General features: G+C 38.5%; 1 protein-coding gene across 2 annotated transcripts; it reads right to left on the reverse strand.

Moving 5' to 3' along the window:
* Positions 1-18: 18 nt before the first annotated feature.
* On the reverse strand, positions 19-16,310 carry RB195_005211 (uncharacterized protein; the record flags this gene model as incomplete). Of its 2 annotated transcripts, XM_064177567.1 has the most annotated exons (15): positions 19-94; positions 1,409-1,432; positions 1,518-1,612; positions 1,709-1,804; positions 2,236-2,357; positions 3,802-3,886; positions 4,261-4,419; positions 4,498-4,613; positions 6,603-6,780; positions 8,520-8,627; positions 10,049-10,189; positions 10,792-10,867; positions 14,411-14,547; positions 15,572-15,653; positions 16,249-16,310. In XM_064177567.1, the coding sequence occupies 15 exons, from the start codon at positions 16,308-16,310 to the stop codon at positions 19-21; spliced, it is 1,557 nt and encodes a 518-aa protein (XP_064034691.1). The 2 variants fall into 2 exon arrangements, with proteins under 2 accessions (XP_064034691.1, XP_064034692.1); XM_064177566.1 differs by lacking the exons at positions 19-94; positions 1,409-1,432 and having other exon boundaries at positions 1,493-1,612.
* Positions 16,311-26,144: the final 9,834 nt, after the last annotated feature.

The raw sequence follows: 26,144 nt of genomic DNA on the forward strand, positions 1-26,144 counted from the left end.
AAAGGGAGGATGGGGAACTTAGCCTTTCTTATTTGGCTTGTGGAAAGCTTTATGCTTCTTCGCATGATGAATTCGGGCACGATGGGATCGATGCCTGAAAAAAAAACGGTGAAGAAGCTGTGTTGATCTTGAAATAAGGTTTTTTTTAGGTTAAGCTTAATTTTGTTGAAATGGTATGCTGGTGTTCCCGAAGCGATTTATTCGTTATTAGGGGAGCAAGATGTTTTTTTAATGGGGAGGAATTGCGAAGGAGGTTATGTGATTGCGCGCAAAACCGCTAATAAAATACTGCATTAATGCGAAGGTGTTTTTTCTTTCTTCAAGAGAGTTGTGAATGCCTACGTTCGCGACTGACATTGACTTGTTTTTTTTAAAGTTTCTGTTGGAGAAAGGTATCTGAAATGAAGACGAAGAACTATAACACTTTGAAGATTTTTTGGTTGTGTGGTTTTCTCAAAGTTCGTAAACGAAGTGAAATTGATTTTAAAAAAAGGACAGAAAAAGTTTTACATTTTTTCTTGGCGTCCGTTGGATTTTTTAATACTTAGTTCGGTTCTTAATAATCGGAAGAAAGGATATTTTCACATTCTGCTTTTATGAATGTTTAAAATGTTTTCAGTAATGCCGTACAAAAAAGGAAATAGTGAAGTTACGAAATAGGGGTGTCATCTCTTTATTCAATTTACCACTACGAAAAACAATACGTCATTAGAGAAAAAAAAACCAGCATTTCTTACGTCGAGAGTTATGTGCATGGAAATCTAGTCAGATAATTGTTGCACTCAAAGAGGTCACAAATAAAGGCGAAGAGAAACCGTAAACCCATTCGCTACTATTTTTGTTTTGACAATGTTCAACCTCTTTCACTTTTGTAGTTTTGTTTTAATCTTTGAGGTCTTACAGTATCTTAGTGGTTCTTTTATTTTCGAGTTCCCCAAAAGAAATTGTTTGAGAACTCTGTTGACCACGGTTTTATTCGCTGTTTTGCAAGAGGTCCCTATGATTCAGTTAGCACCGAGGTGAAAACGAAAAATAACACTACTAAAGGTGTACTAATAAATGTTTTGCAGGAAGTGGAAAGGTTTACAGCAAGTATTGCTGCTTTTGCTGACAAAACAACATTAAACCGAGTTGGTGCTACTGTGATGCTGCATTTCAATGGGATTAAAGGTGACAACTGGCGGCAGTTACGAACTGAACGAGTAGATGACAGATCCATAGAAACCTCGTCAACAAAACACGAAGGCATGTAGTCGTGAGAGTGCCAGCCTAACCTGGTCTCGGCATTCATTAACCCAAAGCGGTTAGTAGCGTGTAACTTCCTGGGGATTTCCTGAGTTTTTCCACGGGGAATATCATAAGGAAGTTCTGTAAGAATGTTTAGAACTGAAACTGTAAAAAGCCTTACTGAATAGCGAAGCGACTAGAAACACTATAGGGTGCAGGCGAATTGTGTGCAGAGTTTGTGTGCAGAAATTCGTTTGTGTGATGACTACTTTGAGCAGAAGCCGCACGACCGCGGACATCGTTGCCGCATCTCCGGCCACGTACCGCAGGCGCCACCTTGCGCCCAGCTGCCGCACAACGCGTCACGATCCACGCAGTTGCGTGACTGGAATGGAGTATGGTCACTTTTAAAGTCAGATAGAAGTGAACGATTGTAATGGAAAAATGTGGTAGAGTGTAGGAATTTCGGTGAATTACTCACATGCCGTGCAGGAGCTCGGGCGACAGTTGGGATAGCCAATGTCTGGGTGGCTATGACCTTTACGGCTTCCCATGTTTCTCTCGCTGTTGGCATGATCTAAATTAGCTTAATTCTACATTTGCTAAGAAATATTATCGCTGGAACACCTGATGCTCTGGAGGAATCTAGTAAATGCTCTGGAAATAAGTTAACTCTTTGAAATCCTTTTTTTCTCGACAGCTTAGGAACATATCTCTTTGGAACTTGGGAACTTCTAAATTCTACTGTTCTTTCGTTAAATGAGAAAGGAAACTACCTATATAAAAGCGAATGGGAACTTATCAGTTATTGCATATTCTGTATATGGATACGTTTTTTTGATTTTTCATATTTTATCGTGATGTGAAAGAGATGGTATTTTCGTCGATGGACATTTGTTGCTGCGAATGCCACGGCATGTGACTTTAATGCCAAATGATCGAGGCCAGTCGAGAGGTTTTGTCTTCAATCAACTCCACACATTCTTGTTCTCGAATTCTTCACCTTACCTGGTTTTCAGCAAGTAGGAATCCGTCCCACACCTGCTCTTCAGGCCTCAGCTCAAAAAGGTATGAGTATTTCACATGACCTTTTCCTTTAGCCCAGTCCTCTGAGCCACCCGAAGCGGGATCTGAAAAAATCGGACTATAGCACGGTAAGCGACAGAATTTCGAGGAAAGTAAAATGGAATGAAACGTAAACGGAAGATTATCTAAGCCCGTATTCAAGCCGCCCGCGTTGTCTCTGAACGTCAAAAAAATTGACGATGTTGGCATCTCTTACCGAAGAGGTAGGGTTAGGGTGTAGGTCACGAGTATGATCACTCTCAATTCCAACTATCTGCACTGAAAAACGGTCTTGTCGATCGAATTTTCTTACGAGGCACTTTATAACGCGTCACGCATGCGAGTGCAGGCGCACAAGTCGCGTCTGCCAACGACAGGAAGGGGTAGGATCAGCAGATAATTGGTTGCAGGTGTGGGCTGTTATAAGGCACCTTGTTGGATGGAAACATGCGACAACACTGTTTTTCAGGACACGCAGCGGAATTGAGCGTGATCGCACTCACACTGATCTACACCCCTGACCATACCTTTTCCCAGAAAGATTCCAACATTGTCAATTTCGTGGTATGCTACATTTGACCCTATTATTACATACTTTTTGATCTGGCTTTCACTGACAAAAGTTTACTATTTATCGTAATCAAAATAAGTACATGATAAGGAGAGCTATGCGAATGCCTTTGCTTATCCACACTGATCACCTGGTTATGGTTGTAACGGTTTAGAGAAAAATAACTAAAATACTTTTCTGACTATATTTAAAAGATGAAGGATAAAGTTTCTGGCGTTGGTCAATCCGCTTGTGATGCGCCCCCACGTTCACTTCAATTCAGAATAGTTTGAGGTTCGCGAACGTGTAACTGGCCCATGCAGTGACTTGCGGTGGCTAGCCGATGGGTCAAGTCAGTGCTTTTATCCTCCCAGACAAGTCTGGTACCAATTTGTCGACCCCGCAGGGGTGGAAGGCTTGGTCAGCACTAGGGCGGATTCGAACCTCCGATCGATCGTGCAGGAAACGGAACCTCTAACCACTACACTACACCCTCAACTATATTTATATTCAAAGTTATTTGTAGTATGATTGTTGTTCCTAGTTATGTTCTCAAAAATTTGCCACTATATTTTATGCATTTTATGTGCGTTTACGTATATGTTTATGTAGCAGTTTTGCAACTATTCTTAAATCAGTCAAAATGTACTAGACATGGACCAAATATCAGATTATTATTACTAATATTATTGCTCATCTTTTCGTCGTTTCCCCGTTTTTGGTTATGAACACACGCTTCTCGCCTCCTTCTGTCGAAGAAAAATTTTTGCGGTTTGCACGTGTTGTCATCTAACAAATGAAGACGTATGTTTTCATTTTGACAACCTTTTTTTAAAACCACTCACCATGAATCATATTTTAAACTAGTGCAACAGAAAAATCAGCATCAAAAGAGAACATTTGTACATGGCAGAAGGAAGTTCCAGTTTTTTTTTTGAAAGTGTAGAAATGGTACTCACAAAGAGTGTCAGCTCCTGTTCCAACCTTGTATTGGGTACCAAACATTCGTCGCAGATGTGCAGAGGCAGTTAAAGCCGTTGATCTCTGAAATGTGTGGGAATCGCGTCGTTGGAAAAATGAAACTCGTAGGAATTTATCTGTTTTTCTTTTGTCTACGTGAAATACCAATAATATCATACAAAGGTTCAAGGAAATTTCAGTTTGAGTAGAATTATGTCTAGCTGATGATGCTTCTAGGAGAATAACCAGAATTTGTCTTAGTTAGGGTAGTTCAAAGTTAATATTAGCAGGAAAATGTCCTGAAAACATCTTGCACATATTTTCCATTCCAGAGCAGGTCAAAATATCATGAAAGCTAGTTAATCCTTGCTCATTAAGATATACGTAGTTTCCATTGTTAAGAACAATTTGCTATGTACAAATTAAATTAAAGAGTCAATTCAGGAGATTTGACGTACCAAGTCATTGAGATCGTTCGAATAAGTCCTAACTTGATGTCCGAATGGATACATTAGAATTTGTGAATATGAGTGGAACGTAAGGAAAGTATGCACTTTGTGACGTTGAAGGAAATCTCGTACGGCTGCCGTTTCCGGCTCGGAGAATGCGTATGCGCCCTGAAAAGAAGTAGTTTGTTTGTCGATTCCCTCTTCTTGTGTTTATTTTCGGGGAATATGGGGAACATGCAGCAAAACCTGATAAATTTCAGAGCATGGATCTGTGGATGAGCCGACTTGTCCGAAGAACCAGTCGAAATTTCGGTTGAGATCCACTCCTTGGCAGCAGGCCGTACGTGGCGGTGAGAATAAGCCTGTAAAAGTCAGTAGTAGTTATTTTTTTTGTCAATCTTCACAATGTTTTTTTTTAAGAAATCGTCTAGCTTAATTTGATTTTCACATGGTATTGAAGTTGGCTAGTTGTTGTTTTTTTCTGGAGCACTGAATAGCTCTAATGAACACGAATACTTGGGAATTAGCCTGGTGCATGTTATTTATTTTCTGACTTCCTCGCGTATTTGATCTCCACTGAATTCATCACATCGCTGGGAAAAGATGCGAATATTTTAAAGAAGGATAGTGAAGGGGATCAGAAATAGGATAAGTTTTGAGTTGTCGAAAAAGTACAGTAATTTCAAACTAGTAGTGATATTACGGTACATCTTTCTTTGACTATGGAAGAACAGTTTTGCTGCAGTTTAGATGATAAATGATACTTCGAAATGGATAGAAGAATTTTTTTTTCTCGAAGATTCTCCAGAACTCATTACAAAGTAAGAGATTCCTTTGTGAAAGTTAGTCTGCGACATTCCTTGTCTCGACGTGGAAGCTATGCACATTAATCGGAACTTTCTCACAGAACTTACTGATGCCTTTGTTCATATTAGAAGAGTGTGATCGAGTTTAGCGGTCTTTCTCAACCCTTTTTATTACAAGCAGTCTTTAAAAAAGAAAAAAAAAGAGAAAATATTGTACGCAGCCTTGAAAAACGCAGCAAGATCGGCCACATCCCTGCTATAGGAATGAAGCCCTCGTTGAGGTTTGTGAGTTGGTGGTGAGAACATTCTCGGTTGGGTGCTTGAAGACGTAAAGCATTAAACATTGTATTTCACCCATACGCTCAGGTACTTGTTGTTGAGTATGTGAGAAACCTGTTATTACTAGACGAAAGTGAAAAAAAAGAAGAAAATTTCGAATCCGAGAAGACATTATGGTGGAGGTAAAACTCAGCTTTATGCCAGTCTGATCCCTCCAGGGAAAATCATGTTTTCTATCGTGCCGTGCGGAAGACGTGTGTAAATAATTTTGAAAATACTGATTGGATCAAGGAATTTTTCTGCCTGTCGTACTGTATGACTTTCCTATAGCAAAATACCAATATATAATACTAATTCCGACAATATAATACTAGCTTCTACTGCACTTCTTCTCTAAGCTGATAAGACAACAGTAATATTAATTGCACGTCTTTTTTCTCTCATTTACCGTATGTGATAGTCGTTTAGCACAGTTCTAATGATTTTGAACTTTTATTTGAATGATTTGACGCGGTGATATTTAGAAAATAATTTTTTTTGTGAGGGGAAAAGAAAGGGGCTTGGAAAATGTTACGTCTGCGATTTAAATAAGTGATTGCTTTTATTTACTCTGCTGATATTGGCCAGAGTTCGTTAAAAATAACTTTGAAAAAGCGCGAGTCCAACCAGTTGGGTTTCGCCATTTTTGCATCCACATCTGCACTGATAATCATTGCGAATTTCTGACTTTAACCTAACCATGATGATTACGTTTGGGACACCATTTACATTCACACCAAAGATGTCACCAGCGATTGTCAAGTTTGTACTGATTTTCTTTTGGATTCGTAGGCGGTAATCCACAATTATTCGAACTTTCTCTTTGCCCTGAGTTCAGTCTTGCCTACTAATATCGTTAATGTCGCGTTGATGTCGCTACCATTGTGTTTTTTCATGCAAATTCTTTCCGAGGTTACATATTTTCGTCATTTGCCGGCCATGTGCTCATTGATGCGAACATTTAGCTCTCGACCTGTTTCGCCAATGCATGGTAGCGCGCTACTGCTCAAAACATACGTAATCTAGTATATCGCTCTAGTTTCAGCGCAGTAACCTCATGTAAGTAATAATTTATAGTTACAGTAATCAGAAAGTTGTAGAGCGCCCTTACTCGTGAAGTGGATGGAGAGAGAAATTTTCTGAATCAACAGATACGTGAGAAAATCCCGAAAAGCTAAGTTATTCATTGGTTCTCGTCCATAATTGCTTAAAAAACATCAAAGGTACCTGTGCTTTGTTGAATGCATTTCGGTGGACTACGGTTCTTTCGCCAAAGACGAATTTCCGGATCACTGCTGCTGCGGGAGTACTCGTAACCATCAGGGTTCAACAGCGGTACGATGTACCATTCTATTTGATCCACGAATTGTCGCACTTGAGGATCTTTGTCGTATTGAGTGACAAGCTGAAATGGTACAATATTTCATAAAAACTTCACTGATCTCAAAGCTCGAGAATTTCTGGAAGCATGAGATCTCGGATCACTAGCTGTAGTGTACAGCACTTAGAATGTCGTTTTCCTGTTTGGCATCTTCAGCCGATCCTGATTCAGCTGTCCAGGGATCGTAAGCGATCTTGAACAATAAGGACGGCATTCAACTTTGATAAACAATATGTTGATTGGTGCTTATGTTATGCTTGAAGTAGAACCAGAACAGAGGACGTAGCGAAAGGGAGGATCCGAAGAATATTGAGCGAAGTGGAAGTTTTCTCGGATTAGCAGGCAGCTTTATCACCTTGCGCTAAATCTATCAGCCTATCAAAGCGAGAGGACAGAAACGAACAGGACGTAGAATAATAGATATTCCTAAGTGGACTGAATGCGTATTGATTTTAAAGCAACAGAATTGAATTTCTCAAAACCAATCAGAGGGGTTACACAACAGGAAGTGGGAAAAAAGGAAAGTTTCAAGAGTTTCCAATTAAAATTGTTTTCACAGTGTGCTTCAAGGGAATTCCGTGGAGTGGAGACGTCTTGTAGTCACTGAGTGCTGTTTTTATCTGTTGAGGGAAGTAAGATAGGAGTTCCTTTACGATAAATGTCTTTAGTAGATAGATTATTGGAAATGCTTTTTGGATTAGGCTACGTGATTCCCTTCTAAATTTACACACTCGCAGCTTTGAGCTCACAAGCTCTAAGTATCGCTGTAATCGAAGTCCAGAGTTTTTTTATTAATTTGATGTCGGTCCATATTTTACATTGACTGGATTTGAAATACTGAAAAAAGCGGAAAGGTTCAAACAACAGTTCCTCTGCGTTGCTGTTTTGTTATAGCGTTCATAAATTAATAAATTTAATCTAGCTTAAGCTGAGTTTAAATTTGGAGTCTTCAGGATGTAGTTGAATCTAAGGCCAGATAAGTTTCGCGAAAAATTCCGGAGGTCTAATTGACGATTATTAATGACGTGTCTCAATAATCAGTTTTTGGGATTGGCAAGAGCAGCCTCCATTGTCTTTTTGAATTTTGAAAAATACATAATTTGTAGGGGTTTCGGGAAATTTCGAGTTGCTTTACATTTTAGCTTTTAGTATTGTGCTGCGCTGGTCTCAGTATCTATGAGACATAATTTCATGCGGATGGTTTAAAATATCAAAAAGAACGAATTATGAACATACGGGAAGCGGAACCTGCTTTTCTATTGACTGTTCCTATTTATGAGTTTTAATGTTCTATGTTATGGCATGCAAACTTTTTGCAATGATAATGGGATTTGTTCCTACCGCCATATGATCGTTGTACTGCTTTGATGAGGTTGCACCATTGTGTTTCTAACGAAAGAGAAAGATAGTCATTTGAGAATTCCATTATTTGTTGTCCTTTTTTCTGGATATTTTTGTGCGGCTTTGCGTCACAACAATGCCGAAAGAATTTTTTTTTTCGAAAAAGTAGAGTAAACGAGAAAGTTTTTCTAATTTCCGACACTTAACAGCGACAGGTATTTATCCAAACAAAAGAAGTGATTTTAAGTGGAGAACGGGGAACTGAAAAAAAAGCAAAAACTGAACTTGCTTGTGATGTTTGTTCCAACAGCTTTTTTTCACTTGACAACGGCGAAGAAAAAATGAAGAAGCCTGCACCCAAGTCTCACACTTTTTTCTGGTAGGAAAAAAAAATTGTGCGTATTTGAAAATTGTACACTTACAACATGAATGAAGTATAGGACTGTCGATGGTGATACCCATTCCCTGGCATGAATTCCGCCGTCGACCCAGATTCCCTTCTTATGTCCTCCGAGACGTTTATTAGTGATCTAAAAAAAAAGAAAAATTTTTCAGAAACAGAAATTTGCTTGATGGAATGAGGAGTTCCTGACGTCGAGTGCAACAAATAATAAGTGAACGAAAAATGAAAAATACTGAATATAAGCATGAAGTAGGAACCATGAGAACGTTATTCAAAGGGAGGGAAATAAAAGAACGCAATGTTTCGTTTAAAAGTGATGTCTCCACGGAAATGTGCTGTGTGAACGAATGTAGATACTTTTTTTTCTTTTTTCTCTAACGTGAATTCTCTTGTGTCATCTTAATCCTACTGTACATATTAGCGGAATGGAAGAATGCTACACCAAAACTGAGCTTTAGTGTGATTTTCGATCGTTTTTTTTATCTACTGTGAGAACGGATCTATCCACCGCCTGTCCTTTCTTTCCCCGGTGTATGTTCAAGGTGTGTCCAAGTTCGCACTTTCAATGACGACAGCGTGTGCTACGCGAACTGTTTGCAGGTGCACAAAAACAAACAAGGCGGCGAACGGGCGGTCGAACAGCAGAACAGATCAGAATAATGACCGCATCACGAGTTTGCACGCTACGATACACGCATAAATACCAGCATAAATTCCGGGTAAAGCATCAGCATCTCGTGGGCCGAGGACTGTCAGAGTTTTTGTGAATACATTAAGGAAGTTAAGGAAGCATGGACTGAATGAGAATCCTCTTTAAGAAGGACGTGCCGTTCAGCACTGAGCTCGAGCGGAATATTCACGTGTTTGCTTAGAAGCCGAAATTCTGAACATCCACCTTGAAAAACATCAACAGGATCGAATTTCGAGGTCACACAAAGAACACAAAAAGAACACTCAAAGACTAGCCCCTTCACTATATAGAACTTCTCTATACAAAAGAACAAGTTCACATACTGTAAAGAAAACGGCGGAAACTGGACCTCCGTGTAAGTGCACGGAAATGCCAAAGCTCTAGGCACACATTGGCATACCGTAGATATGTAAATAAATGTAAAATAATTCTTATTTACATAACTTGCCTCGTTGCTGAAGTCGAAAATTTGCTTTTTTTGATTTTATCAAGAAATTTTTTCGTTTTATGAAGGCAAACGTTAATTTGATTCAAAATTGTGCAGACTCATGTATTCATGGGGAATTGTGAGAGAATGGTTCTACCGTATCGCAGAAAATACGCATTTTGCGCTTTTCAAAAAAAAAAAAAACTCATTCATAGTTATTCTGCCGATTCTGAAAATCAGTGGACCTTGTGATTTTTTTTGGCTTTTTTCGTTGTAGGACAAAAGGCATTTGTCGCTCTATGTACAGTATTGAGAACGATGCTTTTGTTCTGTCATCTACGGACCAGTGGATTAGTCGATGTGAACCCAGGTCACAAATGATGGAATATGAGCAAAGCGGGGAAAAAAACTCCAGATTAATTCTACTTACCTTAATTAACGGTATTTGACGTCCTTCATGACTTGTACCAATCGGTTGGACTGAAACCCTTTCGGGGTAGGTGATTGCGAGCGCATTCATGTAATTGATCACATCCGCAAATGAGTGGTATTGCGCAAGGTTGAACTGCACCTGTAAAATCTATGTACTCGATCGTGTAGGTAGTATGAAAGGGTTTTGATCCTCCATCAGCTAAGAATCTGTCGCTTCGAATTTCTACCTTCGTTGTTCCGTCTAGTCTTTGTTTTCTTCTGTTGTAGTGGAGCCGTTTTAAAATGTGGTGCTGCTGCGTTACTGTACTGGAGAAGATTACTCACGTAATCACTATAGTATGAATTCGATGGAGTCAAAACGACTAAAGCTCCGAATAAATCGAACTGTGACTCGAGTCGAAGTACTAGCCACTTGAGAAGCGCTTCAGGTTGAATCTTCATGGGTCATCGTCAATCAAACTTGGACCGCTTGAGAAAAAGTTAGGAATAGTATTATTCGAATTATTGATTATTCGGGAGAAAAATTCGAGTGGTGCGTAACACTCGTACCAACAACTGATTCTAATGCAAATTTGAGAACTCTCTTGAGTTCAGAATAGCTCAATTGGTATCTCCTGTCCATTTCGGTCTCGCAACGACTTGAAATTTTATGGATGAAAGCGGAGTAACGCATACACGTATTGACAATGATCTTTTTTTCGGAAAAAAATTGTTCAAACACGAAAAGGATGATAGGTTTACCTTCCCATCACGCCAATCCCTCATTCGCAATTGACTTTTCAGCTTCTCATGTTTTTCCTTTTGATCGACGATAACCCTGAAATAAATATTAGTAAAAGTCAAAAATATTTCAAAAAGTAAACAATGGAGTCCAAAAATGTTCATTTTAGATTCTCTGTTGTTTTGAAAGGATAGAATCGGTGCAGTAGAGGATCCTTTGCCTAAGGAATGACGTTGAGGTGTTTCTTCTTCAATATTTGATGGTAACGTTTTTCATTCAAACCAGTTCGAAGTCGTAGATACTATGTCAAAGTGAAGTACTTCAATAAGATGCCCCCTGGGTATTTGTTTTTGGGGATTTCTCGATGAAATTTGACGAGAACTGGATACAAAATAGCTTAAACTTGGATAAAAGGGTACCACTCCCTATCTCGGCACATTTGGCAAGGGACGCCCATGGCCGCAATGGTGCTGCTGATCCGCCGTGACCAGATGTTCCGGCGCTTAACGCGGCGTTGGTGGGGAACATCAGGCAGGATTTTCTGTTCGCACGAACGAACGACTTAGGCTTAGGATTACAGAAAGTTGCAGGAATACTCTACTAGCTGAGAAATGTGGAATCGATGGTCATTAATAAGAACTTTTGTAATGATTTAGTCTTAGTGATGATTATTTTAGTTTCTATGTTAGTGATTATTTGACCTTAGTTGAATAAATTCATTGAATTTCAAGTTTTATACACAAAGTAGAAGTAATTTACAAACTCTACGGAAGCAAAAGTGGAGATTATTAAAAGGGAGAGAGGTTTTTATTAATTGTTATTCTTTGCTTCAATTTTTTCCATACACAGTACGTAGAATGAAAATGCTTGCCATTTGAATTTGAGAGCTAGTTATGATTATCTCAGTTGTCTCGAAAACAGTAGAAGATCGCTTAAGAGTTTTTTTTCCCGAAGGAGAAACAAGAAACACAAGATTAGTATGCTTTTTTATATCGATCGACGTAAAATCGAAAAATCGATCTCGCTGCACCAGGAAAAAGGTGTTGTGTGTTAGCACTGGATGCTGGGTCTCTCATCGAAACTCTTATATTTCCTTTCATTTCTACGAAAAATCCACAAAGTATTTTTTGGTACAAAGCTAAGGAAATAAGGTAATCTTGTGGAATTATTTTCAATACTATGTTGATTGACTCGTAATTCTATCCAGATTTACATTTGCTTTGAGAGAAGAGCAAAATTTAGTCGGATTTATAATTTAGTCCAAGCAGTTTCCTGCGGTTTCAGAAATCAATTTATTGGCGTTTTGGAAAACGTGAGAACGTGAGGAATGTTCATGATGGAGTTCTTCGAAAAGTTTGCCATTTTTCTGCGATCTATTCAATGGACATAATGGAAGTGCAAGGATATTCGAACCTGACGATTTTCATGATTTCTTAGGGTCTTTTATTTGAAAAAAAAAAACTAGCTTTAATAGAGTTAGTTTAAATTGTCTATGGGGACTAGTTGTAACAGGTACTATGTCAGTGCAAAAACGTCTAATGGCTGAATGTGAGCTTGGATTTATTAACTTTTCAAGTTCAAGTTAAATCTGTCAGTATAAGTCAAAAGCTTGAAATTCCCTCCAATTTTTTCACTTATTGTGGCCTGACCGTAACGTTCAGTCCGGTCAGACTCGGACGTGTCTCGGGTCACAATTGGCGTATGGTATGAATAGTGGTGATATGACATTTACAGACGCGTTGCAGATACAACTCGAAGCGGAACCAACACTAATTCGAACTATTGAAACGAGTAGAGAAAAGTTCTCCCGAATTCAATTTTAGTGAATGGTGAAAAGAATCACATGAATTGGTTGTCTGAAAAATAAAGCGTAGAACATGTAGGAATTCTCCATTAGACTGCAACATACGTTCGCTGGATTTTCATCTTCTTTCCTGTTCAATAACAATTTTCTTATTTTTTGAATAAAATGTCTACACCATCCTAAAAATTTTTTTGATCATTTTCTCGAATTATCCTGCTATGAATATAAAGCCCATTTGGGTTAAAATAGAATTTCCGGGTAAGAAAAAATCAGCATTTGTGACATCGGAGACATCTACGCCAAGCGCGCGGACAGAGCGTCAAAAGCGAATTCACTGCTGGGAAATGATTTTCCGACTTCAAAAAAGTAGTGATTTTGATTTTCTGGGACGATTTCTGGCGAAGTGACATCAAAAATTAGTGGAAAGGTCGGAGAAAATCGTAAACAAAGGCGGAGAATACGTGATTGATTAATTTGTTGTCGTTGGTGTAATATTCACGAGATGAAAACCCTACGAACTCTATGTTGAAACGGGATGCAATCCAAAAAATCCTATAGATCGCTACTATTAAAAAATGGTAAATGTAGCAATAAAATTGCCAGCGCTCTAATTTTCATAGCACCACATCGTTGTAGAAGAAAATCAACGCCTTTTAAAGAACATTCTACAGAAGATGCAGTTCCGTACGAGGGTGTGGTTAGCGAAAAAGAACATAGGCGAAGAAGGGAAATGATGTATGGTTTCGGCTAGTATCAATAAACGTGTACAATTACGGTTTTCTTGCACTGGAATGTGAAATGAGTGGTCGAGATTAAGTTCTGGGAAGCGCAGCGCATCCTGCTTTAACGCAGATGTTGTTGAAGGACAGATGCAATGAAAATATTATGAATAATTGAAAAAGAATAAGTGAATTAGTGAAAAGGCATGAGAAAGGGATGAAGCGCTTGTTATCATTAGCAGTTTTCCCATCATTTGATCCGTATGGAAGAAATTCATTCAATTCCAAATTCTACGAATATGTTGTTAGAAACTAAACTAGTAGGTAGAAATCATTCACAGGGTTCACTGAAGGAATGGTAAACGGAACGTAGACAGAGTGGGTTTATCTTTTTAATGCTAATTTCGTTTTTCTTGAATAGTTTTTCCCCGAAACAGTAGGAGAGCATGAGGAGGGATTTAAATTGATCGTTGACCTATGCTGTACTTGACCTCAATAGCAGCAGAAGATGAGACGAAAGAATTTCTTCCGAGGATCAGACAAGAAGTACCACGCAATTACCACGCCTTTCTTTGAAAAAGTCAGATATTGATCGTTTGCGACACTAGCGTGGCTACTTGACAAAAAGGGTCCGTAGTAGAAGTTGAAGAGGTCACGCTCGGGATTCTCTGCGCTAGCAAATCCATAGACTGTCTGAATCATGCTGTTACGCAGTGTGGTTTCCCCAAGAAAGCACAGATTACGCGCTACGACATGATTGGCGAAAATCGAATCGAACAAGAAAGTGAAAGGAAGAAAAATGTGATATAGAACGTAGTGCGGCTTCATGCTGATCCATGAAAGCAGCTGGAAATGGACTTTCACATACGCATACCGATTCTGGAACGAGAACCACGCTGTATCAGTTAGCAGGCTTATGGAACGAATGTGTTAGCTATACATATCAGCACATATTTTACACGAAAAGAAAAATAAAACTGTCCTCGCCGGTCGATTTATAGTAACTCGGGGAAAAAATGTTGAACGTAGCTGTAGAAACTACAAATCTTGCAGTGTGCAGTTGTTGTGAAGTGCTGTCGTTACACATACACAGACGTAATTCCCAATAAAACCCACTTTTTCACGTCGTCGATCATCACCGAATGTGAAATGTTTCGCGAATCCAACGCTTCCATAAAGCTGTCTTCAGATTCGTCGTTCACCATCACGTGCACCTCTTTTCCAGGTTCTGTTGGTGACTTCCAGAAATCCAGCTGAACACAACGACGCACTGGATCAAGAACGATCAGGGAGAATAAATAGTGGAAAAAAAACGTTCGATAAGATTTCCCCTTTTTCTTCTTCTATTCGCTGCAGCGTACAATATTTGCCGATTTCATCAATAGTTCATTAAATGTAAAGGAAGAGGAGATCCAGTTCCCCTGTGAAGTTTTTCATAAGCAGAGCTGGATTAGAGTATAAATAGGAACAGCTTCTGTACCTAGAAGATCTAGACTTTCGTTGTTCTCAGCAACTTTTATAAAATCGCTATTCGAGTGGGGATCGTAGGGAAATTTTGATCCAGATTGACTTTTTTTTTAGCATCTATCGCCTGATTTTAACTGTTTTTGGGTATCGAAATCATCTTGAGTCGGATGTGTCTGGACAGAAAAAGTAAGTGCTATCGAGAGAGAATTTTTGCTTGACTGAATCGCGTAGTGGTTTCTGTTTGTACAACGTGAAAATGAGTAAGTAAGTCCCCGAGGAGGTCTGCAGAGGTTACTCCTTCCGAAAACAATCTTACAGTACATTTTTAGCATGTTTACTAGGAATAGGAAAGAATTTCATTCCGTACTTTCGACATTTGAAATTCTTCCGAAATTAGCTTTGGAATTTCCCATGAATTCCGTCTGGATCAAAGCACACGAAGCGGAACTTTGACAATGGCGAAAACGGAGGGATCACTACCAAAACAAGGAAAGAAAAAAGAAAAAAAAATAGAATAAAAACCGTTTCATTAGATGTAATTCTGGTAGATCCCCGATAGGAAAATTCGTTTTAAATCTGTTTTTTTCTTTTTTTGGAGGTTTGAAGGAAAATTATGGAATACATCTCCCTTAAAAGAATTCTTCCTATTTCTGCCTGCGAAGCTCTGACTAACAGGAGTAGTCACATGTGCAGGTGTGTTTTACTATGTCCTCATTTCATATCAATTTCAATCCCTGTTAAACGATGAGAGAATCGCTGAATCCAGACTGCATGCCGCTCTAACTATGTGATTAATTCGAACAAACAGACCTTGACATCGTTCATATAGAGGTTTTGAAGAAAGTCGACATCGTCTTTTGAGGATGGATTTAACCGTAACACAGAGAATTTTCTGAAAAAAAAGTAACACTAGTAATTAAGACGATTTTTCATACCCCTCCAGAATTGCTTTGCTTTTTTTCTAAATAGTTTTTTTTTTAATTTTTGTTTATTCGTTACCACTACTTATCTGCTATATTCTTATGTAATGTTTATCTGCTGACTATTTAACAATTATGCTATTTATAGTTATTTATCTGTTCTTACATACACTAAATGCGTTTCGAAAAAAAAATCAATCTTATGGAATCATTGGAAAAGGCTGTAGATCCAGATATGCTGAAGAGGGCTCTAAGTTGGACATACGGTATAATTATATGCAATTATGTGTTTTAATAATACAGAATAGTGCAAGCTGAAGGAATAGCGTAAGAAATCCTTCGTTAAGATTTCCAGAAAAATGGAAAACTTGACAAAGAGGCTCTACACCCAAAATAATGACTGCTTCCTTAAAGAAGAGGCACACGTATGCACAGGGTTTTCAATATGGAAATTCCAATTGTAGAGTTTACTCTAATGGACTTCGTTCTACTTTCTTTTTTTCTGTCGAAGTAGCTTCAAAAAGTATAGAAAAGAAAGAGAAGAAAAAGAATAAAACAAGCGCTCACTTGGCATTAGTCCAGAGTAGCAACGAAGATAAAACAACGATGACTAGATGATTGGAGATCATCGATACCTGCTAGAACAAAAAAATCATGAACGGATTTTCGTGGAAAAAAAGCTGCTCAGTAACGTTAAAATGATCGCAGTTCGAAAATCAGTTCAATATCGATTAGCTAGGTCACTGCGGCTACTAGGGCACGGATCAACCCGAAAGCTTGACGCGGTTGTGGTGCGAGCTGACGGCTGTGTGTCGACCGGTTGTTCGTGATATATAAATGCAGGTTTGGGCGGGCGGCACAAGCCACGCCCAGAAGGACGCTCGAAAGGCCATAGAGAACTTTCACTTTGTGTAGATGTGCAATTGTACAGGTCTAGGGATTTTTTCTGAGGACACTATCCGATGAAGTGTCCCTTGAGTAATGCGCCTTCGAACATCGAAACGGGTTCGCCGCAGTAAGCTGCGACAACGTGACGCCAGCTTCACGTTTGTTGCTGTTTTTTTTTCTCTCTGAACATTTACAGTAATCAGAATCTGGAAATTCTTTGCTGGGTGCTCTTCCGCTAAGGTGTTAACTTTTTGATGTCGGATAAGGTCTAAGCGAATGGGAAAGAAGAGAACGTGTTGTTCAGTGCCATTACTGGCTCGAGATATCGTTCAATTTTTTCCCCCACTGTTCTTCTCTCCTTAAGTGGACGAGAATTCAGTGGCGAGATGAGATGTTCGCCGTAAACCTGAAAATCAAAGATGAGATGTAATGGGAAGTTGGTGACTCCGTTACTGTTTTACTCTGAAGAGGGTTCTTTCAGCATGAGACTAAGCAACCTATAAATCCCTTCTTAGTATAGATCACTCCTTCAAAAACACCTTTGAGGATAATTATATATATATATATATATTAGATATTAGGATAATATTATTATACTATCAGATAGTGGGGATAATTACTACTTTCCCAATTGCTAAATGTTTAAAATTTCCATGCGTCTTCAAGAAAAAAAAACATCAAGAATTAAAGATATTTGTTGTTTGGAAACGTCATTTGTTGTTTAATGTAGAAAAACGATAAATGCTCAGCCCTCATGGCACAGTTTTTTTCCTCTTTCGGACGCATCGAAATATTCCTCTTTTTGCTATCTTGTAGTATTTTCTTGAATGATAACCTTGTTTAATGGTGCTTGCAAAAATCAGGAATGCAGACCTAGGTACACATAAACCGATGAGAAAAGTGTTTGCCATCGGCGCCACTCTTCAAAATGTTCGTACATTAAGAAGAAAAAGCGGAAAATTAGCTCCTCAGACTTAAATATACGGATATTTCTCTTTTTTTAGAAAAAAAAAAGTTTCGAGGGGACTGAGACCATTTTTTAATAATATAAAGAAAAAATATAAAGTATAAAATATAAAATAAAAATATAAAGTTTCAGTTTTTCTCTCTTTTTCGCCTAAATTTTAAGTACGTTCCCTCTCGTAGAAAAACTAATCGATAGACCGATGTCTGCAAATAATTCACTGTTGAAATATCGAAAAATCCTCTTAATTTTCTTGAACGATCTATCGTAGTTCGTCGCCCGCTAGTCACAGTATTTTTACCATCGGCGGCACTGTTTTTATGAGAACAAACGATTTAACGACATTTTTGCGGTGGAACTGCAGAGGAGAGGAATTCTCGTGCCATTTCCATTCGTTTCGGATATACAGAAAGATTTTTCCCAAAGCACAAGAAAAGTTGCCTCAATTTGTTCTTCTTTCTTTCACTGAAAATTGCTGAAACTTTTTGAGACGATTACTTGAATACATACGTAACGAATTAGTAACGCTCAAATCTAGTTTACGGTAGAATAAAATAGTTCCGAGAATTTTCTTTCTTCTCCTGCGTATGCACGCTCATTTTTCATTTTCTTTTCGAAATGTTGGGCGTAAGGTTATTCGGATTAGAACAAGATTTCTTTCGATTAAATTTAAAATAATTTAGGGACATAAGGACAAGATTGTATGGAAATATTTTTGTTCTTGCATTCTGAGTGAGAAAAAAGAGGCAAAAACCCCTTCTATTTCGTTTGTGAGAAAAGTGGTACCATCTGAATTTGATGAACATGCATGAATGTGAGTTATAATCAGAGTCAGGGCCAGTAATTGTAGATAATTTCAAGTCACAAACCAGTATATTTATACTTTTTCCCACTCGAGACATTTTCGAGAACAAGTTGGTCCTATTTCGGTGTTTAGTTCGTCTAGCACAATTATATAAGAAATTAAACTCAGGAAACCTAGCTCTCCTCCCGGAATTTTTTCGCATCTAATCTCGTGGAGGTTTTAGTACTAGCTTTTTTTGGGAGATTTGTGTTTTCTTAGATCTCTGCACTGTTCTCAACAGTTTTCTTTATCATGCAATAGTAACGATCCAGGAACATTCTCATATCTCATGCGAGACACGGACTAGTGTCTACATTTCAGTTCAAAGTTTTTATTTTTTCCCGAGAAAAGAATTTTTGGAAATTTCACAAATAAGTCAAAATTTAATTGAAATTCGTAACTAAGTAAGCCCTGAACTTGTTTAGTTAGTAACATGCATGAGATAGTTGGAGCTGGTGCTCCGACCCCCCTTACTTCTGGATGGTTGGCGAAGGGTCCTACTTCACTTTTGGCTGGTTGGCAAACCTCTCCATTAATTTCTGGACGGTTTGTGTCCTCATCACCTGCGCTGCAACCCATGAGCCAGACTCCTTCACCTGAGAAGGGGTCCGGCTCGTCCCTATCGCACCTATGGTTAGTAATTTCAATTAAATCAGAATATTCATTTAAATTTTGGAAGTAACACGGAGAGTTTCAGAGAAGATCGGAGAACGAGTATTGGAATTTAAACTTATTAACTTGCTAGCTTACTAACTTATTTAACAACGTCGTTGTCAGTTCTTCGAAATTCAACACAAATTTGAACTTTTGTTGTTTCTTTTTTTTCTTTTTTTTTAAATGAATAGTAGATTATTGCACTGCATACGGTGATGCATGTTAAGATGTCCTGGGTTATATCCTCTCTGCCATCTATGAGCTGATTTTCCATATACACCGATGAATTCTCTGCTTTTACGGAATTAGAGCGCATCCTGAGTCCAGCGATATTTTTGGTTTATTTGAAATATTTTCTCACTGGAACCTAAGGATAAAGTTGATGGAGCAGAAGTGGTAGGATAATTTCCATTTCACTAATCAGTCTAGCGATAAACTGACACTTTGATTACTAACTAAACTACTAACCATACAGTACTTTTTGTGTTAATATAATTGGTTAATGTTGAGTGTAAAGAGGATTTTTTACAAACTTGATTAAAACCGTTCAAGAATGCTTTGACATTTCGAAATAGGACGATTTAAGCGATCGTTCACTCTTTGAAATAATAGTTTCGTGTTTATTCGTTCAAAATAGCATATAATTGTTTTTTTCATAACAAAAATTGTTGGATTAATGGAATGAAAAGACCTATAAATTTCAGCAGCTATCGTTATATTCATGGTAGTGCGTAGCAACCGGTTGAATTCTGCGTCTGAATTTTTAAAAGAACCGTTTCAATACAGTCGCTCCACAACCAAACTTCAAATTTGTGTATTCAGAAAGAGAGGACTTGAGGGCTTGCAGATTAGTGGACAAATTTTGAATTTTTCCGAAGAATTCTTGTTTTCCGATCATAGTTTACTACGAATTTTTTTGTTGGTACCCTATTTCAAATCAGAGCCGTAATTTTTAAACTAGAATGTCAGTCGCCGAACGGTGTCAATAGAACAAATTTACCGTAAATCAATTATCGTAACAGTCGTTTTTCGTATCTTCTCAATAATTTCTTCTGGAAATTCTTCAGCGAAGAGATATTTGTGTACTTTAGCCAAGGTCTTTGTGTTTGTCCTTCATAATAATCGACGTAATCCACAAAGGGATCATTGAATCGGCGCTGATTTTCGCTCGCTGATAAATTAGCAGCCTATTTTCAAATGAAATCAGTTTTTCTGTTCTGAAAATTTGCGAGAATCCCAGAAGAGAAAGCCGATTCCAAGTGTTCTCTTCTAGACATTTTTCTAATGGAAAAGTTTTGAGAGGTCAATTTCTTTGGCGAATACTTTCTTAACGTGTTAACTGCTGCCGTTACTGTTGATGTTTCTTAGAGCGAATGGAAAATAATGGGAAAATTTCCTGATTGACCATGTTTACATACTTGTAAAAATTAGTATGGATCAGTCGAATTGTGAAGCGCATAGTGAATTTTTCCGAGAAATTTGGGGAATTCGTTTTTTTTTTCTAAATAATTGTTGGGTGTTGTTGTTGTTAATTGTGATAACAACAGCGGCTCACTTCCGCATTCTTTAAATCCCACTAGAAAAACTTTTACGTGTCAGTTCATCTTCAAAGCATCAAGAACTCTTCCTGTAGACTTGAGGCCGCCGTCACTTTTTCTGCGCCTTTTTCTGGTTTTTCACTAATGTACGCGGTTGTAACAAAAGAAAAAAGGAAACACATTGACAGAGGGCGCAATTGTACGAGTCAGCAATGCGAAAGAACGCCCTTAGAAAGGGAAAGTGGAGCGCAATGGATGAAAATTGAAACGCCGACTCATGTGTTGGCGCTGGCGCCGAGGTCAAGAGGCGAAGAGGTCGCGAAAAACCGCCGTCTGAACAGGAGCACAGACCAGATACGCCGGCTTCGTTGCCAGTCGGCGGTGAATCGCCAGAAGTTCGTAGAAAAACTGGCCGTTTAAGTGAAGTTTATCTATGTGCGAAGAAAAGCGAAACTCATCACAATGTGAGGTTGGGGAGTCGAGAGGAGGTGCTAATTACATGAAACGTTGTTTGATGTTTAGAAAGAGTTTAACCAGACCCAATAGAGGGTGCGTAGAAAAAAAAAAACTCCCAGCTGTGCTAAAACTTTAAATTCAAAAATCGGACTAGTTCTGTCAATAATTTTCTCTTTCCTTCAAAGTTTTTTGCGGATCCACAATATATTACTGTATTACTCGTTTGTCGTACCAGTCTTCGTCCACGAAATGTCACGAAAAGTGTGAAAATTAAGGTCTTGACGTGATATTTCTCTTACTCTTCCCCCATCAGTTGACGTCGTTATTTTTCCCGTTTCCCGATGACCCATCCTTTGCATTGAATTCCTATAAATCGACAGTTCATCGGATTTGGTTTAAAATGGTATTTTTAGACTAACTAGGCAGTATTCTCTTAAACTATGCAATTACATGTATCTATGGGCGTTCTTTAACCATTCGCATTGGACACGCTTCTGCGTTAAGTCTGTCTCTTGAACATTCACTAGTGTTCGTTTTTTATTCTCGGTGGCTTCTCCAATCGTACATTCGACATCGTTAAAAAATTGATGTCCCTATTCTTCTTAAGCGGCTTAACTACTGAAAAAATACTGTTCACGCAACTTTGTCTGTTTAGAATGTATAATTGAAAAAGGGTTTGTGCTAGATCACGTGTCATTCGCTCTGTTCTTTCAAGTCATTCTGTGCCTCACATGTCCCGCGCTCAGTCGAATGGATCCATGGATTCCTCACTGGGGTTCTATTTGGTGACTGCGTATCATCGCATTATCGTATCACTATCGTAGGAATCTCAGTGCTATGTAGACCACCGCGACGATTCATGCAGGACTGCGACTCCCTGCTATCTCCGTCAAGCCAGATATGGAAGGTTGATAGAGGTAGTAAGCGATATCTGACCCTAAGTATTAAACACGATTTTCTTCCGTAATTTCGCTGGATCAACAATCATGCTCGGTGAAATTCTACAGTATGTTCCTCATAGGACAGCTGACAGACAGCCCATTCAGCACCCTCATAATTTTCCACTTTTTCTAGTTCATGCACGAAAACGTATGATTAGTAAACAGTTTTTATTTGCGTCGAGATTCCAAAAAAAATCCACACACAGGGTAATTTTCAGTAAATTTTTAACTCTCCCTTAAACAGTTCTTAATTTTGAATAATTTTTTCTACTGTAAGTTCTTTCCTTCTCTTCAGAAGTGAATTTGCTATGTAACATTTAGTTGTTTTCAAAGCTACGATCTACAATATTTTTACAACTTCTTGTAAAATTTTGACCCAGGATTGGTACTGTAGCGAAATGTGTTGAGGGAATAACTGTATAAGATCAGTAATTAGTTCAAGTTAACGTCTTGATGTAGTTAAAGGAAGTAAGCGCAGCAAGCTAGATGTAATCCTTTCTAGTGGAATCCCTGGAAAATGTGCTGATAGTGTAAGAATAAAAGCTTAGTGCTCGACTATAACATACTTTTGTAAAATTGAGTGAGGAAGAGGCTAACTCTCCTTGAAGGCACTGGGTGTGGGAAGAGTTTCCGACGTTGGGATCTTTCCCTCGACTGGATTGTATTTACTGCATTGTGTACTTACTGTATGTAATTCCCAAGAATGTGGAGTGAAGTGGTGAAGTGAGAGAGATATTCTCACGAAATCCAGCACCTCACGATCACCAAAGACATCAGTTCATCCAACGACGCAACACAGTACTCCGCTAGAATTGGAGGAATGAAAACGGGTATAATAAATTTGCGATGGAAGCATGTATCCAAGCAGCTCTTTATATTCGTTTGAGTAATAAGAACCTTTTTAAGCGCCCATCGGGAATCGGATGGATGTAAAAAGTTGCATCGTTGGGTAAACCAATTCTCGAGATGTCTGCATTTGTAGTGGGAGTTTTTCGTTTTCGTTGCGGTATTTAAGCCGAGCCACCTTCTGCACCTTTTCTACTAGAGAAGGAAAACCCTTCTCTAGAGAAGGAAAACCCATCGAAAATTTTTTCGGAAACGTTGTCTGTGAGATTCCTCCTTTTTGCTTCTACTAGAATGACGATGACCCTTTTCACAGATACGTATGCTTGTAAGGTCACGGGAATATTGAAGGCACAAATCCGACCTTGTAGCGTTGCGTATTTTTGTCCAACAAACTAGTTCCTATTGCAAATCTGTGTTTTGATCATTGATGACCAAAACTGGACAGTGAAATTGCATGTTGTCATCGTCGAGCGTGAATAGAAGCAAAACAACTACATAGTTGCCCCATAAAATAAGTCACACAGCAGTTAGCGTTTTGAAACAATGATGGAATTATCGTGGAATTGCCATATCTTGCGCTGGAAACTGCTAGCTTATTTGCAAGAAATTGCGAGAAAGGAATGCTGGATTTTTCTAGGTTCTCTGAATGACGATAGTGTACGTACCAACACATACATCCGTCGGGAACAAGGCTGAACTTTTGAAGCAGTGATATCAACCCGTATGTCAAACTGGATACGGTCGAACCGTAAAAAGCCTCGCCAAACTGGATTATTGAGTGATTATGCGGAAAGAACGAGCTACGAGAAAGCCTTTAAACAAAGACGAGAGTAAAACGTTTTCGGAAAGGAAATGGTGCCTCCAATCCCAAAGTGAACTCCGTCTTAGAGTCTAAAACTCTGCAGAAATTGATAAGGATGGTGTGAAGACGGAAGAGAAAAAAGAACTCTTGCTGCAGCGTGAGAGGTTTTTGTTTTTCTTTTCTTTTTAGCCTTTTTACTGGCTAGCTAAGGATGTCCAGGCCACATTTGATGAGAGTTTATTCGGGAATAGCCTTTCTATGTCTACCTCTTTAAATAAGTTATTAGTAAAAAATTTGATTGTACCTCTCCTGCCGAGGTGACACAGAGGGTATGGGGTCAATTTTGTCTGGTGATTCAGAAGAAGAGTAGCTCTGGCTGCAAAATAGTCATACGCTTGAAACCTTACTAATAATAATATGTAATTTGTTTAAGGAAAGGCCATACCATCCTAGAATCATCAGGTGAAATTATTCCACTCTGCTATTAGGACTTCGATCAGTCACTGTGACCTCCCCTTTGGGTTTTGTGATCGATAGCTGGGTACTTTTTGATCAGGTGCTGCCCTTTCCCCTGCTTCCTTGTCACTCACGCGTAAAAAGAAGATTTAAGTTTTCAAATCCTGCATGCTGTGGCGTCATTCAATCCTGGAGTTAAGCCACAGGTGAAAGGATTTCTTTAAAAGTAGAGGAAAACAGCTGATTTCCTTTCATAAAATATATGTAAAGATGTTCTTTGGACTCGAATTGCTGTTTTTTTCTCAAGCTTTCACCTGAAGACGATAGAAAGGCAGTACTTACGAAGTAAAATGATGGCGGACTCTTTTAAGTTATAATCTATATTTATTCGACTCCATGGAGTGGAGCTGGGCTGGAGTGACATTTTAAGGCGAAGGCAAACTCCAAGTTGATTCCTCATAAATAAATAACCGATCAGTAGCGTTCAGACGCAAGGTTAAGGTTCACAGCGTTGGTGTTGGTATTGGTGTTCTTTGAGAGCTTACCTCCTTGTGGAGCGGTTCCCTCACACGGTTAACTCTCTCTTTTTGCTCATATTTTATCTTCAACTGCTTTATTCAGTTTTTTCTTGCTATCGCTACTGCGGTGGTCAGAATGTTTGACAACATTCAGCGAATCACTGTGAAGCGCCACACATTTCTATTTTTTTCCCTTGCAATACCTGAGGATTGCGAGCGTACGACCAGTTCTTGAAGTAGCTATGAAAGAGAGGGAAAAAAGACTACGTAACTCGTCAACCGTCGTTCCGCTCCCTCCTACTGCTGCCGACTACTGTTTACTTCATAAAATCTGCAGGAATTATGGAAACGATCGGATCAACGAAGCAATTGTGACATTGGGCGCAGTTGCACATTTTACAGAAATCGTTTTTAATCAAATAACAAAGGTCGGTGCTCAGTTGAAGAATGACAGTAACTTGCGTACCATTATGAGGTTTTTGTCGGCAGTTGTCTATTGAATCCAACTACAGACGTATCTTTTCCATTTTATTTTTAGCATACTCCTGCGGAGAGTAAAGAACTATTCAGTTTTTGAAAAATTTTGTTCGTGACATAAACAGAATTTTCAAAGAATATATATACATATTCTTTGAAAATTCTGTTTTCTTATTGTTGATTTAGTTTTTTCTATCCTTTTAGGGATAAATCTGAGGACAGAGCAAAAATGACAAGAGAAGCAACCAGCTGAATATTTCTTTTCGAGTTTTATAGGTTAGATGAGAATACCGCAGTATTTCTTTCTTTTTCGGAAGTTCTTATCCTTAAATTTTGCCCTTTCTCGAGCATGTTTGTCCTTTTGTCTCTCTCTAGCTCTCTCTCTAACTTTTTTCTCCCTCTCTCTTGTCCTCCAGTGACACCGCTTTTTTTGAAGTTAATACTTAAATAGATATTTAGATAATGTTTGTCTTGTTGCAACTATTGTGTTAAGTTTCAATAAACTTTTTTTTGTAGGTTTAAAGCAAATGCGTCAGAATATGAGTTTAACTATGATTCATGACGTCAACAGGTCGTTAGTAGTATTGGTAGAAAAACGACGATATCATTCGGGTTTTCGGGGAGTTTGAAATTTGTTTAAATCCAAGTGTTAACGGCTATTTTTAGTCGGTATTTGTACATGTTATTGCTATTTCTTAACCCATCAAATTTGATGTAATAGTTATGTTGCAAATGTCGGTCCATGCACAAAGTGCAAAAAGTTATTTTTAAATTATTTGAGTTTTAGTAGGCGGCCTTTTCATTCACGGATTTTGCTCAATATTACATTGAATCCATTAATAATATCAACTATAATAGTAAAATGCTTAATGTTATAATTAGTTACAACTAATACACGAAATTACATACTATAACCGTTCGCCTTTCCTCGATATCGTTGACTTATCCATAAGCTCGTCCAAAGTTCGAAAGAGGCGAGAGTCAAGTGAGTCATTTCCCTCTAGTTGATTAAGACAAAAATTCCCAATTTTAAAATTGAAAATAGAAAAGACAGGTGCTCAGGATAAAAGATGAATCCA

Source organism: Necator americanus, chromosome I (genome assembly GCF_031761385.1).
Source record: "Necator americanus strain Aroian chromosome I, whole genome shotgun sequence".
Lineage (NCBI taxonomy): Eukaryota > Metazoa > Nematoda > Chromadorea > Rhabditida > Ancylostomatidae > Necator > Necator americanus.